This window comes from Cynara cardunculus, assembly GCF_001531365.2.
Source record: "Cynara cardunculus var. scolymus isolate 2C chromosome LG 17, CcrdV1, whole genome shotgun sequence".
Taxonomy (NCBI): Eukaryota; Viridiplantae; Streptophyta; class Magnoliopsida; order Asterales; family Asteraceae; genus Cynara; species Cynara cardunculus.
Genome location: NC_037544.1, coordinates 10,663,103 through 10,680,879, shown reverse-complemented (window position 1 = coordinate 10,680,879; position 17,777 = coordinate 10,663,103). Strand labels below are relative to the sequence as shown.

The following is a 17,777-nucleotide window of genomic DNA, read 5'->3' as shown; positions in this document are numbered from 1 at the left end:
TAATGTTTTTATTTTTGAATGAAATATAAATTTGAAGATAGCATAAAAATGTGACAAAAATAAATCGATGTTAGTATCAAATTAATAATTTATAGTTCTCATTTTTTTGGTGTAACTTATTTAATTCAATTTTTTATTATAACTTAATTTACATATAATAACAAAGTAATTTAGTTTTGGTTTAATAATATAATTTTTGTAAGGATAATAATTAAACATTTTGTTTGAACTCAATGATTATCTTAATTATATTTTAGATTTTCTATATTTAAAATGGATGTTTATATTGTATTTGATTATATTTATCTGTAGTTAGTTACACGAATTTAATAAAGCTTTAATAAGTTGTACTTATGCAAATTACTTGAATCTTGAATTTTAAGTAATATGCATCAATAAACAATACTTCATGCATAAAAAATGGTTTTTAAGAGTTTTTTTGTCAAATGTTTTATAATGAAGTATATTTTTTTATCATAACTTAATTTAGATTTAATAACAAAGTAATTTAGTTTTGGTTTAATAATATATTTTTTATAAAGATAATAATTAAACATTCTGTTAGAACTCAATAATTATCTTAATTATATTTTAGATTTCATATATTTAAAATGGATGTTTGTCATGAATTTGATTATGTTTATCTGCAGTTAGTTACACGAATTTAAAAATAAATATTTAATAAGTTGTACTTATGCAAAATTATTTGTAATCTTGAATTTTAAGTAATATGCATCAATAAACAGTACTTCATGCATAAAAAAATAGTTTTTAAGAATTTTTGTCGAATGCTTTATAATATAGTATAGATAATATATTTTAAAAAAAAATGCATCGATCACCTAAGAGTTATATTGAACGTAATTGGTTGATTCATACCTAAATAACCTATTTCATTAGACAATCATTAACCATTTATGAAAATTGGTGAAATATGGATCTTAGAGTGAATTGCATTTCTGGTCACTCGCCTAAAATAACCAAAATACCCCTCATATGAGAGGTACATGACCCACTTAACGGACTCTAAAGTAACGGGATTAGCAGCAGGGACTACATTGGGCTACAAAACACAAAAAATGAACCAAGAGTGTACTTCATAATCGGAGGGACGAAAACCAAAGAACAGGTATAAACGAGGGACCAAAAATATAGCTTAATCGTTATAAGATAAAACTAATAACGTGAAAATAAAGAAATAAATAGACAAAAAATAGGAAAAGAAGGAGGCATTGCACCTAAGGTCAATCGTCTAGTGGTGACTTACCATAAATCCCAATATGCTAGAGAGTAGGCATGTAAACGACCCGAACGAATACGAATAGAGTTTTGTTTATGCTCGTTCGTTTAAATTAACCGAACAAATGAACGAAAATGAAAAATAAACAAAAAAAATTTAGGTGTTTGTGTTCGGTCGTTTAGAAAGTTGTCGTGTTTGTGTTCATTCATATTCGTTTGTTAATGTATTAAACGAACATAAAGAAACAGACTTAACGAAAATAAACGGACAATTTAAAACGAACATAAATAAAGTAATGGACTAGGTTTAAATAAAATCCCACTTTAGACTAGCCTTAAAACGGACATAAATAAAGTAATGGACTAGGTTTAAATAAAGTCCCACGTTAGACTAGCCCAAAAATGTCTTTAACTCTTTATGAGTCAAGTTACAAGATTTAAAATTTCATTATATGTAAATAAAAGATCATATAAATATAATTAAATATTAAACGAACATAAATAAACGAATATAAATGAACGGACATTTATGAACGTAAATGAACATAAATGAACGGACATTCATGAATGTAAATGAACATAAATGAACGGACATTCGTGAACGTAAATGAACATAAATGAACGAACGAGACATTTGTTCATGTCCGTTCATTTATCTAAACGAACATAAAAACTTGTTCATGTTCGTTCATTTATTAAATAAACGAAATTTCCGTCGAATGGTTCGCTGAACGTTCGGTTCGTTTACAGGCCCACTACGAAGTCAGATGTTTAAACCTCATCAAATATGAGAAATATGTGCGAGTTTTATCATGGGCAGGTTCTCTTAGGAACCTAAAATTTATTAAGAACCTAGAACAACCCACAACATAAATATGGCATATCCATTAGGAATATGGATTATGTTAATCATCACAAATGTTTTATTCATGATGAATATTCATCCTGAAGAGGAACATATGAAGCATCATTGATGGTTCCCATGCTCCTAATCACATTTGGGTTCCTAATGGATATTTCCTTGTTTTCTCGAATATAATTATAAGAGTATCGATCCCTTTTTGACTGTATAAGAATATGTGGAGCTCAGCATGTCCGGAAGCACAGGAGAACGTTCTTTTGCTGATATTATTACTAATATTCGCTATTGGGTCATTCATAGCATTATTATACTTTTCCTATTCATTGTGGTTTGTTATTCGTCAGCATTGGTTTAGCTTACGATGTGTTTGGAAGCCCTCGGCCAAACGAGTATTTCACAGAGAACCGACAAGGAATTCCATTAATCACTGATCGTTTTGATTATTTGGAACAACTCGATGAATTTAGTAGATCTTTTTAGGAGGCTTCAATGACCATTAGATCGAACCTATCCAATTTTTAAAGTGCGATAGTTGGCTGTTCACGACCTAGCTATACCTACCATTTACTTTTTGGGGTCAGTATCAACAATGCAGTTCATACAACGATAAACCTAATCCGAATTATAGAGCTACGACACAATCAAACCCAAACGAACAAAATGTTGAATTGAATCGTACCAGCMTCTACTRGGGGWTATTACTCATTTTTGTACTWSYTGTTTTATTTTCCAATTATTTCTTCAATTAAGAAAACGAGAGAGAACTAAAATAATAGAATAATCATTCTAGGTATTCTCTCTCTTAGCCCATTCAAAAATATTTCATCTCATAATTATCCATGACTGTTTATGTCTCTAGCATGACCACTTGATGAAATGTGGAGGGAAGTGGGATAAATGGTGGATGCTACTGGAAGAATTCATCTTTGGATAATAGGTACTGTAGTTGGTATTCTTGTGATTGGTTTAATAGACGTTTTTCTTTATGGTTCATATTCCGGATTGGGTTCATCCCAGTAGTAATCGGATGAATTGAATTGTAGACATGAAAGCGTAAGAACTCAACGGATTCCCTTTTTTGTTTGTCTAATTTGAGGGAGAAGGTCCCGTTGAGTTCTTAATAATTAGATTTTTTTTATATAATTTCATTGAAGAAGTTACTACATGTTACACCTCAAGTACCTTAAGTCAAAATAACTACCAAAGACAACTCATGTGGACTCATGGTCTATTTGTTAGCAGTTTAATGAACTTTATAACTTATTCGATCAATTATACATGATTGTTTGATAGCTTAATGATATAAAAAGTGACTTATTTAGTAAGCTTCTAGGGGGAGTTTTATGTAGAAAACCAAGTTTTTACCAAACATGTCCCTCCCAATTTAAAACACGCTCCTTGCAGAATGAATAAACCTTTACAATCTATACAGACAGATTAATCCACACCAACTGCTTCATCCATATAGGACTTCAAACCAAACAACCCCTTAGCACGTTAGGATGTTATAACATGTAGGGTGCATTTGGTATTCAGACAAGATATAACAGAACAAAACATGACTGAACAATTGTTCAACGTTTGGTAAAACAAAGATGGACATGACAGATAAAATGACCGATTTACCCTAATGAGTTGTTTATATATTTTGAATAATTATGTAATTTATTAAAATATATATATATATATATATATATATTTTTATAACAATATCATTAGAAAGTTATCGTTAATACGATTAAAACAACACGAAAATATAAAAAGTTAAAGTAGTTTTCAATTGTTAATTTACATCCTTTTCTATATATTTTTATTATTAATATTTAATAAATTACACAAATTAATTAAAATATATAAACCTTATATATTTTTTTGAGTACAGTAAAGTGAAGTTTAAAAATATAAAATACAATAAATTAAATTTAAAAAATGAATAAAATGTAAAAATATAATGTTTTACAAGAGAATTAAGTTTTATTTTGTGATTATATTGGTAAAACATAAACATATTCCATCCTGTTCCATAGGATAAGGGTGGAACACACTTGTTATTCTATTCTGTTCCACATAACAATCCTTTCAAACATGAAACAATGATCTTTATTTTGTTTTGTCAAGCACAAGGACCAACCATTCAAACTATACTTGAGAAAAACCCAACGCCCAGTTTGGCCACTAGATCAAGATCAAAATACAAAATGGAGGATAGAACTTGCATAATAAAGATCAAACCTTACAATTATTCTCCAGTTTCCATCCCAATTTCCCAATACACAAAACTAGTTAACTAGAAGTCAAATAAGATCATGATGGTTTCTTGAAAATGAATCAAATAAGGTAGCGTGTTCTTGGCAATTACTCTAGATTCTAGACCTGCAAAGAAACATTTCAAGATCCATAACATAAAATAAACATGCAGTCACAAAGTTAAAACCTACATTCTGATTCGGTCTCCTTTAGTCGCAGATGGCATAAAACACCCACAAAGTCGACGCCGTCTTCCACTGCTGCTGCCTCTTTTGCCATGATGAATAAAATCCCTCAAAATCACGCTCGTTCTGCTTTTGGTTCTTGAAAACCCGCTCTTCCCTTTGCTTTTCTTTTCATCATCTAGTTTCAGCAACACATATTGGATCTTCTGGACCTCCAACTGCACCCTTTTGATTCTTTCCGACCCTTTCCACGCATCTTCTTGCTCCACCCAAGCTGATAAAGACGGGTTCTTTTCAATGCTGGCTGTTGATTCCACGTTCACATTCACCAGCTGCAAAATGGTTTCTTCGGCTTCTTCTAGTTGTTCTTTCACGGTTCCAAAATCAACAGAATGGGGTTTTTTGCTCTTTTTTCCAGTTTCCAACCTTTTTGTCAGATCTTTCACTGTTGTTTCAAGATTCGCCAGTTTTTGAGCATCTGAAGCCAGTCTCTGCAAAAGCTTTCCTTTTGTCCCTTCTTGATGAGGTACTACTTCCAACTTGTCAACACCAAAATCCTCGATCTGTGGCTCATATGGCAGCTTTTTGGATTTCTTTTCGGTTTCGTGGATTCTGTGCGCCATTTGCAGTTGCTCAATAATCATATCATCAGTCCGCAAATACCCTCTTCTGCTTCTGCTCCTGCTATTTGCAGAGGATGAGCCATCTGATGCTTGATCAAGTGGAATGTCTCTTATTGGAACCCCTTTCCTTACTTCAGACATTTCTGGTTTAGTCTTTGTGAGGTTGAGATTATCTAACGTTAGATAACGTTTCCCACGCAGCTTTTCTGCTTTGGTCCGTTTTTGGTCTTCACTGGACCTGAATTGAGATTTCAACTCTTGGGTCTCTAATTTTGCAGATCTTGATTTGATGTCGGTTTCTGAACTGTCCCGCTTAGCAATCTTGCTCATATCTTCCACGATTACTTTTTCGAGTGCTGTTATCCTTGTCTGAAACTCGATCAAATCTGCAATCCCATTTGGTTCAAGGGATTTTGGACTCCCCATTAACTCTGGATCAGTTTGATGATGATAGGGATGAACTGCCACTTCCACATCCTGTACCATGTACATTCAAACAAACGATTTTATAGGTTCAGTTGGGCGAATATTATTACATATATCATCCAACAAAACTATAATCCAAAAAGCTAATATGCTTGAGTGATGCAACAATAAAAAAGACAAACCATTTTCTTATTATAATTCAAGAAACTCTGTTAGAACGAGTTGTTGGGCCAAAGGCTACTGGTTCGACTCTAGTAAGTAGTAACTAACAAACAAATTCAAGGCAAAACAAGATATATCATAACATCATTCATACAGAATGAACCATTAGCAGGCATAGAAAGAAACTAGATGCTGGCTTATTCTAGTAAACATCAAAACCTTGCTTAAATTGCGACTACTCCCTCCCACAGTTTTAGAAATGTGTAATTATTACACTTTTTAATTAACTAAAATGACAATTTTACCCTTAAAAATAAGAGTATTGAATTTCTCCATCTCATAATTAAGAGTAAGAATGAAAAGTAGACACTTATTTTGGTACAAACTAAAATAGAAACGTCGACCCTTATTTTGGGGCGAAAGGGCTATCTTGTAGAGGATATGTAGATGAAGTACAATTCTAGTCAAATTCAAATGACCCATAAATAAATTTATGTTTCTTTAAGGAAAACTCACAATTCTTAAAACAACAAAGCCAAAAAAAAAATCTTCCTTGAAGTAAAATGGTATGCTCAAGGCAAAAGGACGGTTTGGATGTTTGAATCAGGTTAGAGATCTATCATACCAAAAACCATAAGCTAGCTTTATCTTTTAAGCTAATTGAAAACCCCCATTTGGTTATGCCCCTTGTATTTGTCGAATTAATTTTTCAACATGTCCTTTTAGGTTATTTTACATTGTCATCAGCTAGTTTTAACCAAACATGACTAGTTTATCAACTAACAACTAACTTATCAAACATAGCCCAATAGCATACCGGAGGAAGGAGAAAAAAAGAGTGGTACCTCTGATTTCCGGTTGTCAGATACAATAAGATTCGCCATATTGAAAAAGTTATGCTCGAGAGATGCTATATTCTCCTTCAAAAAACCAATAACCGGAGTATATGCACGCAACTGGGCCCTTAATCCTTCGATTTCACTCTCCATCATGCTTTCCTTTCGTTTCATCTCTTCAATCTCCACATCTTTTGAAGCAATTTCGCCTTCAAGACTCTCACAAACTCCAGCCAACTCGTGAACTTTATTTTCAAAGAGAATATCACGCGTGTTTGATATTTGAAGATCGAAAATGAAGGAAGTAGCCTCAGCATCCCACAATTCAAACTCATTCTCTCTTTCTTGCAGCTCTGAAGCCAAATTTTCTTCTATATTTCTCCGTTCCTCAAGTTCTTCATGTAACATATCCAATTCCAATCCAAGATTTCCGTTCACTACACGCAGGCACTCCATCTCCTTTTTCAGATTGGATAGTTTGACCGTTTCTTTCTCCAAAGCATCTACTTTGACTTCTGATTCTGCACATTTTGACTCCAGCTGCTCAATCGTACGTTTCATAAGAAAGTTTTCCTTTTCTGTTACCTCCAACTTCTCTCTTAACACAATAAGCTCGTTTTGGAGCTCACTGTTGAACCGATGGAGGCTTTCCAGATCATCAGACAGCAAACGTAGCTCTGCAGCTTTCTCGGCACTAAAGCTACTGAAAACAGTTGAAATGTTACCAAGAGCTAACGATTCTAGAACTAGACAATCATTTTCTTCCTTCAGATTCAATAAATCTTTCTTCAGGGCTCGGTTTTCATAAAGTTCTTGAGCATATGCATCTTGTAGATCAATACACGCATGTTGTAATTCATCTTTTCTTGCATGTAGACCCTCAACTTCACTCTTAAGTATCTTTGCTTCATTTTCTCCCTTGTTGACCTCAACTATCAACTGCCTGTTGACTTCAATGAGTTCAAGTTTCTCATTCTTGGCCTTTGTAAAATCATCCTTCATGATTTCGTACTCGTTAATCAGGGAAGTTTTGTGTAACTCCGATTCCTGAAACTCCAATTTGAGTTGTTGGAGGAGAGTTAAAACGATCTTGTTTTCAACCAATAACTGCTGCTTTTCTTCTTCTTCTTTCAAGAGAGCACATTTCATATCCTTGATATTACTGATAATCTCTTCGACAGAGATCTTTGAAGTTTCATACCCATCTACAAAACCACCTTTTGAACCAACCTGGAGAGCCAAAAATACTTGATAAATCCCCAACCTCAGATTTTCAACTTCAACTAACAAGAGCTCTTCTTCAACCTGTTGTTCAAGAATTTCGGTCTCCAGCTCGGAAATCAGATTATCAGCCAATTTGGATGCTTCAACGTGTTTCTCACGCTCAACCAACAAGGTATAGTTCTTTTCTTCTACATCTTGTATAAATTTGTGTAAGATGAAATTCTCAAACTGGGCGATCACAGCTTTATCAAGTTCTTCCTGAAACTCTTCTTTCCTCCACTTGTTGTCTTCATGAAGACGATGAATATGATTCTCCAAATCATCTAACCGTTTCTGGTTTCTGGTCATAAAACTCTCTCGTTCTTGCTTCTCCATGCTTAAAGAACACACTAATTCTTGGATTTGAGAGTTTCCGATTTCTTTTTCCTTCTCAAGGCTACCATATCGTTCTTCAAACTGCGTAAACCGTTTCTCGAGAGTTTCTAGTCTTTTCTGGACACTTTCCAACTGAGATGCCAACATGCTTCTCTCTGCCACAAGATTAGACTTTTCATCGTTGAGAAACTCGCTGAGTTCTTCTAATCCCTTCGATTTTTCTCTCAGATGTTCAAGTTCAACATTTGCACTAGAGAGAGAGTTCTCAAGAACAATGCTTTGATCCATGAGTTTTTGCATATTAACAGTAATAATGTGTAATTGAGACAAAAGAAGGGTTTTTTCAAGAAATAGAGCGGTTTTTTCTCCATGTAACAACTCGCACGAACTCTGCAGCTCCTCAACCTTGTTTTTTGATCCTTCTAGTTCACAGTTTACATCAAACAACGAGCTCTCTAAAGCAGTATTCTTCTCAAGAAGTTCCTTAACGTTTTTTACTGATGACCCAAAAGATTCTGGATTCAAACCAACCAACTCGAGTTGACTCATCAAAGCCTGGTGGCTCGTATTCAACTCCGTAATTTCTTCTTTCAATCCGCATATTTCTTGCTGCATAGCACTGCATTGACCCAGTTGCAGTGCTACCTCATCTTCAAGTCTCTCCTTCATTTGATTCAATCCAAGGATTTCAACTTCTGAATTCTTAATCGAAACAGCAGAAGATGCATTTAGTTCGTTTAAGCTCTTATTGTCATCTTTAACTTGTTGCATTTCTTCTTCTAAACCCGATTTACAAATCTCCAAATCTTTCACCATTAGAAGCCCGTTTTTAAGCTCAAGTGCAAGAGCTCTCTGCTCTTCTTGAGATCTGGTATATAAAGTCTGCAAGGTCTGTAGAGCAGCTTCGACTTGCACGTAATGCGTGTGTTCGTCTTTTGCACAGCTTCGAAGTTTCTCCAAATCCTCGTGCTTTTCACATAATTCTTGATCTTTCAACATGATTTTCTTGGCCAAATCACTTGCTTCCAGCTTCAGAGATTGATTTGAAATCTCTAAACGAACGCAAATCTCTTCAGCACTTTGAAGGCTTTTAGTTCTTGCAAGAATTTCAGTATTCAGGCGTTGAACATCCTTTTGGGCGGAAGAAAGATCAAGTTGTAGATTATATGATTTCTCCAAGCATTCTGCATATAAAACACGAAGAGCTTCTTTTTCCTCGTTTAACTCGGAAAGATCCTTTCTCAGCTTATCAACTTCCTCCTGAGCTCTAGCAGCTTGTGTAGAGAACATTTTGGCTTCTTCCTCCATTTCTAGAATCTTCTTCTCCAGAACGGATATTCTATCCAGACACTTTCCATAGTTCAGAAGACCTGCATCATTTTCGGATTCTAATATAGCGAGTTTGTTCATCAGATGTCGAGCTTCAGTTTCTGCTTCAACTGCCCGTTTTCCCATTCCCTTTGCTTCTTCTTGGGCATGTGAGATCTTCTCCTCCAAATCTGATATCGTTTCCAGATACTCCATTTGCTTGGTCAAACCAGCTTCCTTTTCAGCCTGCATTAAACCAAGAGCTTCTTTCAACATACGGACTTCTCTTTCTGCTTCACTTGCTTTTTCATCTAGTTTCTTGGAACTTTCTACAACACGATTAAGTTCTCCATCCACACTAGAAAATTTCTCCAAACTCTCTTGATACTTAACGAGAAGAAATTCCTTTTCTGAAAGTACATCAGCCAGAGCCTTCTTTAAGTTCTGAATTTCACATTCCGCTTTATCTGCACGCTCAGATTCTATAAAAATTTTGGCCTTGATTTCATCATTCTCATCAATATTCTGTATCTTTCCTTCTGGAAACTTCTTTTGCAGGTCATCAGGGTCAAAGAGAGCCAGAAGTTGACTAGATAAGTCAGATGTAGTGATCGAAGATGATGAATCTTCGGCTGGTCCAAAAGGTTCTTGGTTGGGAAACGCTGCTTGCAAAGTCCGTTGGGCATGACGGAGCTCCCCAGTTGCATAATCGTATCTTTCAGCAAGCGCACGGTATGCTCGGTAGAACTCCTCGACTAGTTTCATGAGCTCAGGGCGTTTCTTATAGTACATTTCCGCCCTTCTTGCAAAGGAATCCGCATCTTCTTCAATGAGCTTGATCATAGATTTGACTTTGGCATCCATGTCTGTTTAAACAAATGATAGTCCAGATGTCAAGTGAAAGCTAAACAAATTTCTAGTAATTACAGAAAAAATCTTCCACAACATTTAAATGAACAAGTTCAAAAACACTATAGAGATAGGTAAGATTATAAAATTAAAATACTAGCCTAAAACAAGTACAAATGTGTTGCTTAAAGTATATCAAATACAAACCCAGTAACTGTTTACAAACCAGTTTTACTTGTGTTGTTTCGTATATGAAACAACACATACATGAAACTTTCAGGACTGTTTTGCATGTGAAAAAAAGCATCAATATACATTTCACATAGAAACACATACAAGAACAAACATGTGAAACAGTATGAACTTAAAATCAAACATGTTTGATGGAACGATTGAATGGAACAATGGCATCCAGTTATCACCTTCTTCACATAAATCAAACCCATGTAAACCGGTATATCCCACCCGGAGGTTGGGCGTCGGGAGTAAAGCAGTTGGTTATGTGAAGATCCTTGGCTAATGAAAAGTGTGTGAAAGTGAAAAATAAAGAAACCCGTGTGATAATGATAACAACTCTTGATAGAAAATGGAAGTGTGATGTAAACAACAAAATTATACAGCAAAAGGACTGTCTGATCTGCTACATTACCTCTGTTCTTTGATTGGAAATGTACTAGCTGACTGTTTAGTATCATTGAAAATGGGCAGTGGGCCTGCTAGGTGGTTGGGTTAAAATAAAAGCCCAGTGCCCACAAGGAGCCCAATCCCCAAAAGAATTGCAACTCCCAACACAGACTTGAACCCTCACCTGTGTGTGCAAGTATACCACCCTGGGACCAACTATGCTACACCTTGGGAGCAATCTTATTAGTTATTGGATCACTGAACTTAATCTCCAGAATCTTTTTTTTTTTATATATATATAGGGTTAGGTTCACGGGAAACCTGCAAAAAATTGAAAAACACCCTAATAACCATTCATCGTATGGTATGCACATGTGCATACAAGTAATTTGTAAGGCATGCACATGTGCACACTGTACAGATGAATAGTTATTAGGGTGTCCCTCAATTTCTCATTTTTTGGGATTTTCCCACTCTCTCTCTCTCTCTCTCGATATATATATATATATATTAGTAAATTATGAGAACAAAAATCTTGTAGGTCCAATGTAGTAAGTTCACCTCCATCACAGAACATGCATCCAACTCCCCTTCTCAAGTAGAAAGCAGATTCAATTTCTTCTTTGTCAATATACGAAAATTTTAGTTTTGCGTATTAACCCTTGTTTCAAAACATATCAACCCTTGACTGATAAGTAAAACCACTCAAAGGCGCCCATCAACTTTCACCAAGGCATACTTCTTAACTCTTTCAGCTCTAAAAACGTCTTGCAAAGAGTAATGGAATTTCACAAAAAACTAATAGGTGTGCATAACACCCAAACTGTTGGAGTCCCACATTTACTAGACTTGGACCCTTTCACTCCTCGGTCACTCAAATGCTCTTTTGGAGGGTAATCTGACAATATCCTAATAAACCGTTGTTTGTCAAGGAGAATGTGATTCAAACAAGTAAAAATGTTATGAATTTATCTTTTCTTTACTCAACAATTATATCAGGAGCAACCAATAATTCATAGCATAAATCATACCTGTAAGATTCTCCTGAAGCCATTTTGAATTCTTGGGGCTAATGTGACTGTCCCACCACCAAGAGTACAAGCGCCTTGAATCAGAATTTAACATGCAAGCCATGACTCCACCAACAAACAAAAACTCAACTGATTTGGATCTGAAAATCCCAAAAGAGATCAAACCAATATCAAATTTTTTTCTTTCTCTCTTTTCTTAAGCCACTTTATCTCCTTTACTCCTACTCTTTGCACCTAAAATCAGCAGTTATTGAGCAAAACAAGAGTGAAGTTAGACAAACCCAAAACAGTGGAATTAGGGTTATATCAATACATGAAATTACCTTCTAAATCAAGCAGAAGTTGGTTTTTTATAGGGGAAAAAAACAACCCCTCAATTTAGTTGTATCCAAGAAGACCAAGAAGCAAGGAGATAGCTATGAGACCTCTAAATCTGAACAAAAATATATGTTAATTACACAATGACTTGTCAAGTGGACGATTGAAATTATTTAGACAACATATTTTTTTCAAGAAAATATGTACAAAAAACAAGATTTTGCTGACAAAACTCTAGCATTCACATCCAAGTAATAACCCAAAATCAGTCAAGATATTTCAACAAAGAGAACAACCCATTTACATTTACCCTTTTCAATAGCTTATCATAACTGGGTATCAAGGATAGGACCCAAAGTGGGTTCAGGAGAATGAAGTGGTGAAACTGATTAAATAAAAAATAATTCAAAAGGGGAAAACAAACATAGCCGTTTTATGCAAATGGAAACAGTTTGAGAGGATTTACACAAACCCATCTACCAGAACCCAGATGAGTTCGATTGGCAGTAGAGGACAAGAAAGAAAGAAAACAAATTCAAGAAGAAAAAAATGAAAACTTGAGCCTCAAAACATTAAGATCAATTACCTTACACAAAAATGAAATCTTCCAAATGGGGTTCTGGATTCTGATCTGCAGCGCAACCCTTCACCCCAACAGCGAAATATCCTTCATCAACCCATTTTTGCTTCTTCTCTCTCTCCAAACTCTCACATTCAACGGTAGTATTTCTTGATGCTTTTGACTATTGGGTCACTTCTTTCTACAATTTTATTTCAGGCATTTGGTACAGTGTGAGAATGACTACTGGTCTGTAAAAAGCACAAGTGGGAAACGTGAAGGGTTCTACTAAATATGTTTAGTTTATTGGGGGGTACTCGAATCCACGCATAATAAATGGTAAAATACTCAAGCTTCATGATTTTGTCCATTATAAGCATGTTTCCTCCAATAAATACTATAAATACATAAAATATTCGAATTAAACCTGTAAAAAGTTAAGATTAATTACAGAAATAGTCCCTTGAGTGTTAGCTAGGTATACTTTTAGTTGAAAGGTTTTTATTTAATTTGTATCCAGAACATTTTGATTCTTGTTCTTTTATATTAATGGTTGTTTATAATCTACTTGTTATTACAATTTCTCTCTCTAATTTCTTTTTTTTAGTATATCTTTTTATAATTTCTATAGAGATGCAACATAAAAAACGACAAGGTGGTGGGGGGTATGATAGGATGGATATGGTGTGTACATCTTGAAAAATCAATCTTTGGCCATTGATTTTAAAATATATTTCCATTTATATATTTTCTTAAGTTTCATTGTTTTATACGTAAGAATCAAACTATCCTTTATTATTGGTTTAATTCACTAATATATGAGAGATCAATAGAAGAAACTTAGTAGGTATGAGATGATCAACAATGAGCATCGTAGCAAAGAAAAGAATGTGAAGTTGATCGTGGTGGTTCCAACAAAAATTAGGTTTTGTATAGAAATTTATGTACTAGTAATAAATTTGATGGTGGTGGATCTTATAAAAATTTTGGGTTTTTGACGGAATTCTTAATGATTTTGGGAGTAAGATTTTTTGGTTTTTATATTGGTAACAAATTGCATAAAAAAATTATGTATTAGTCTTGTTTCAATAATTTATAAGAGGATTCTAATTTTTTATTGTAATAAGTTGTACCTTAGAGAAACCGATATGCAGATATGCTATAAGGAGCGATATAGGTTATGTTAAAGACACACATGTTAATGAAATATACCATGTCAAGTCAAATATAATTGACAACTGTTACATTGGCATGTGGCATAGGCCGGTGCTTACAAATGCGGAACTCATTAATGCAATAGACAAATATAATTGAACTTATCAACTATTAACCACTACGTATATATCTAATAAGGAATTGTCAACAAAAAGAGTGAATTACCTTCTTGGTCTTTGTGGTTTATTTCAAAATTGTATATCATCCCTCAACGACACTATTTATATTGGTGGTCCTTAACTTTTCATTTTTATAACACTGATGGTCGCTTGAATTGAGATAGTTAAATTATTTCTCTTAAATCGAGGCCTATATATATAGTCTTTTTACCTCTTTTCTCTTTTCTTAATAAAAAATAAATTAATCATATATATAAATATTACATAAGGAATCTAGCCATCTAATCACTTTTAATCTCAACCCCACCCCCATGAATTGCGCTTATCACGGGAATTGATCTGTAGTGTTGATCTTCAACTAGGGTTGGAGATACCTTCTTACCCTTCTCACCGTAACTTACATTCTCACCGGAACTCAACCCTTGTTAAGTATATGCACATTTGATAACAGATGAAAAACCCCACCCCATCCCGATCTATTACGTCTCCAACAACGAACCCTAACCCCACCTTTCTATTCTGTCACTAACATATGAAAACCCTCTTACCCTCTCCATTTTGGGTAGTGAAAACCTTGTTCTATGGCGATGGAAAACCTCCCCCATCGGTTTGTTTCGATCCACATAGGAGTGGAACAACGAATTTCTTAAAGGTTGTAGGATAACACAATTTTTTGTTAAACCCCATAATTCATAAAGTGAAAAAGTAATGAAATACAATAAGTGATGAAGAACCAGAAGACCGATGAAGACATCATGGCAGAATTGGCTAAGTCTGGAGTACAACCAGAGGGCCGATGGACAACCAGAGATGCGATGGAAAGAGCATCTTCATCGCCCCTCTGGTCAACAACACTTAGAGAATTCTTCAGCAATTAATCCAGAAGCATACGATGAAGATTTAAAGATAAGGATGATTCATCATACCATGAAAGACAGCTGGAGATGACAAATCAACAGCTAGACTTCGAGTTGTTCTTAAATACTAAAGCTTATCCATAGTTTAGATAAACATTATCTGTTAATAGAAGATTAGCTAAAAAGTCTYATTAGATAGTTATCTTCTTATTAGCTTACTAGTATAAATAGGTGATTAGGCCTATTGTACTGAATGTTGCTTTTACGTTTTTATTCATTAATAAAAGTGAAACCTTTGATGCTTAAGATTTTTCTTTATTGTTTATAATTTATTCTTGAGTGTTCATCACTTTGTTCATTAAAACACTATAATTTGGTTATTCTTAACTAGATTATTAGTGTTATTGAGAGATCTGGGATCAACAATTGGTATCAGAGCTAATTGATTGATTTTCCAATCAAAACGATCATACAAAAATCTCTCAATTTTTGATTTTCTCTCTCGTCAAAACATAAATCTTTCTCTTCAAAATTCTCAATGGCCAACTGGAATTTTGTGTATAGTGTTGGCTCCCTCACCAAGCCTCCAACTCTTCAATGTAAAGAATACCCACAATGGAAGATCAGAATGGTGAATTTCTTGGAAGGAATGGACAGGAACCTCCTACGATCTTTAATGGAGGGTCCTTACATTCCACAAACTCTTGTCCCAAGAGTTCCAGGAACAAACACCACAGCTGAAATTCCTTCCTACTATATGCCCAAGGATGAGAAGAATTGGGATGAAGACGACATAGAAAGGGTAGAGACAGACAAGAAGGCCAAACGATTGATAATCATGGCCATATCCAATGAAATCTTCCAATCCCTCGACGCATGTTCCACAACCAAGGAACTATGGGATGAACTGGCAAGCCAACTGGAAGGAGGAGAAAAAATGAAGAAAAATCGTAGAGCACAATGTCTCAACGAATACACAAACTTCAAGGCCCTTCTTGATGAACCGATACAGAAGACATATGATCGTTTCAACACATTGATCAATCAATGTCGTCGAAACGATATCTCCATAACTAAGGAAGAAAACAACGTTTTATTCCTAAAAAGTATTGGCGATGAATGGACTCAACTATCTATGTCCCTTCAAGCAAACCAGGATCTAGACGGCTGGTCACTTCATGACCTATATGGAACGCTTGCAGCACAAGAGAACGACATAATGAAGAAAAAGGTATCCATCGGTGGACCTCTTGCTCTTGCTGCCGATGAAAATGAAATATCAAGGACCCCTACCAAAGAATATAAGAAGAAAGGCAAGAAAGCATTGGTGGTAGAATCAAAATCTAAAGAAGAAACTTCTGAATCAGATGATGAAATTAAAGCTATTGCCAAATCTTTGGCCTTGATTACAAAGCAGTCCCAAAAAAAGTTCATCAAGAAACCCTATGAACGAAAAGAGTTCAAGAGGGAAAGGTACCAGTCATCCTATGAAAGGAAGCCATCTAAATTTCATCAGAGGGAAGATAGAAGAGATGGAAGAGAAGAGAAAGAGGAAAGAAGAGAAGAGAGGAAAGAGGACAAAGATGGAAGGAAAAATGACCTTCGATGCTTCAGATGTGGAAAACTCGATCATTTTTCCAAAGAATGCAGAGGACGATTGTTAAAGGATGCTAACTATTACAAGAACAAATACAAATATAATTCTAGAGAGCGAAGCCTGATGGCTGAGAAAGAAAATTGGGTGTCTGATTCTTCATCAGACGATAAAGACAAAGCACTCATCTGTTTGATGGCCACGTCCAATGAAGAATCTGCCTCCAACTCTGATGATCAGGTATGTGAGTCTACTTCCAATGAAACCAACTCTGCTCCATCGGAGCTAGAGTTAAGAGTAATAAAACTTTCAGAGGATTTCTTTAAATTAAAAGAAAAATTAAATTTTGAAAAATCTGAAAGAATAAAAGCGGAAAAAGAAGCAAGTTTCTACAAAAGAGAAACTAATTTTCTAACCCGAAGAAAAAGCCGAACTTGCAAAACAAAAGACTCGCATCAGCACTCTTAAGAAATCAGAGGAAGATAAACTTCTGGAATTAAACAAACGAATAACTAAGGACCTAGAAAAGAAAACAAAGGCTTTAAAGGAATCCGAGGCAGAGAGACTAAACTCAATTGCTCTTAAAGATTTCTTTCAAAAAGAGCGGAAAATTCTTCATCAGAAGCTTCAAACCAATGAACTTTTGATGAAGAAGTACAAAGATGCCGAAGACGTTTATGAAAAATTAAATGGTCAAACGGACACTCAAGGGATTGGATTCAATGAATTGGACTCTTTCATCAAATCAAAGAAATCCACCCTTGAATCCACTTTCAAACTTGGATGCATTCAAAAACCCGACTTTACTCCAAAACGAAAAGCAAATTTTAAAAGAGTTAAAGTCAATGGAAAAACTGTTGTTTCAAGACAAGTAAGTACCGTGGATGAAAAAGAGATGGAAGAAATGACACCTCTAAATCAAGTAAGTCAATGAAAATGTGGTATACGAGATCAGTACAAGTAAGAATTCTGATGGAAGAAATGACACCTCTAAATCAGAAACCGATGGAAAACCTATGGTTAAACCAAAATCTCTGATTGTCAATTTCACTCCATCAGCAAGTACCGTTGATGAAAAAGAGAATTCTAATGAGGAAACATCAGTTGATGAATCGATGAACCAT

The 17,777-nt window shown here is 34.8% G+C and overlaps 1 protein-coding gene across 6 annotated transcripts; it reads right to left on the bottom strand.

Annotated features, from left to right (window-relative positions):
• Positions 1–4,295: 4,295 nt before the first annotated feature.
• On the bottom strand, positions 4,296–13,129 carry LOC112500264 (protein NETWORKED 1A). 6 transcript variants are annotated; one of them, XM_025103674.1, is made up of 5 exons: positions 12,896–13,129; positions 12,315–12,424; positions 11,992–12,225; positions 6,590–10,353; positions 4,296–5,633 (listed from the first exon to the last, which is right to left on the bottom strand). In XM_025103674.1, exons 3-5 carry the CDS (start codon positions 12,092–12,094, stop codon positions 4,536–4,538), a joined length of 4,965 nt encoding a protein of 1,654 aa, XP_024959442.1. In that variant the 5' UTR covers positions 12,095–12,225; positions 12,315–12,424; positions 12,896–13,129; the 3' UTR covers positions 4,296–4,535. The 6 variants fall into 6 exon arrangements, with proteins under 6 accessions (XP_024959442.1, XP_024959444.1, XP_024959445.1 ...); XM_025103676.1 differs by having other exon boundaries at positions 11,992–12,131; XM_025103677.1 differs by lacking the exon at positions 12,315–12,424.
• Positions 13,130–17,777: the final 4,648 nt, after the last annotated feature.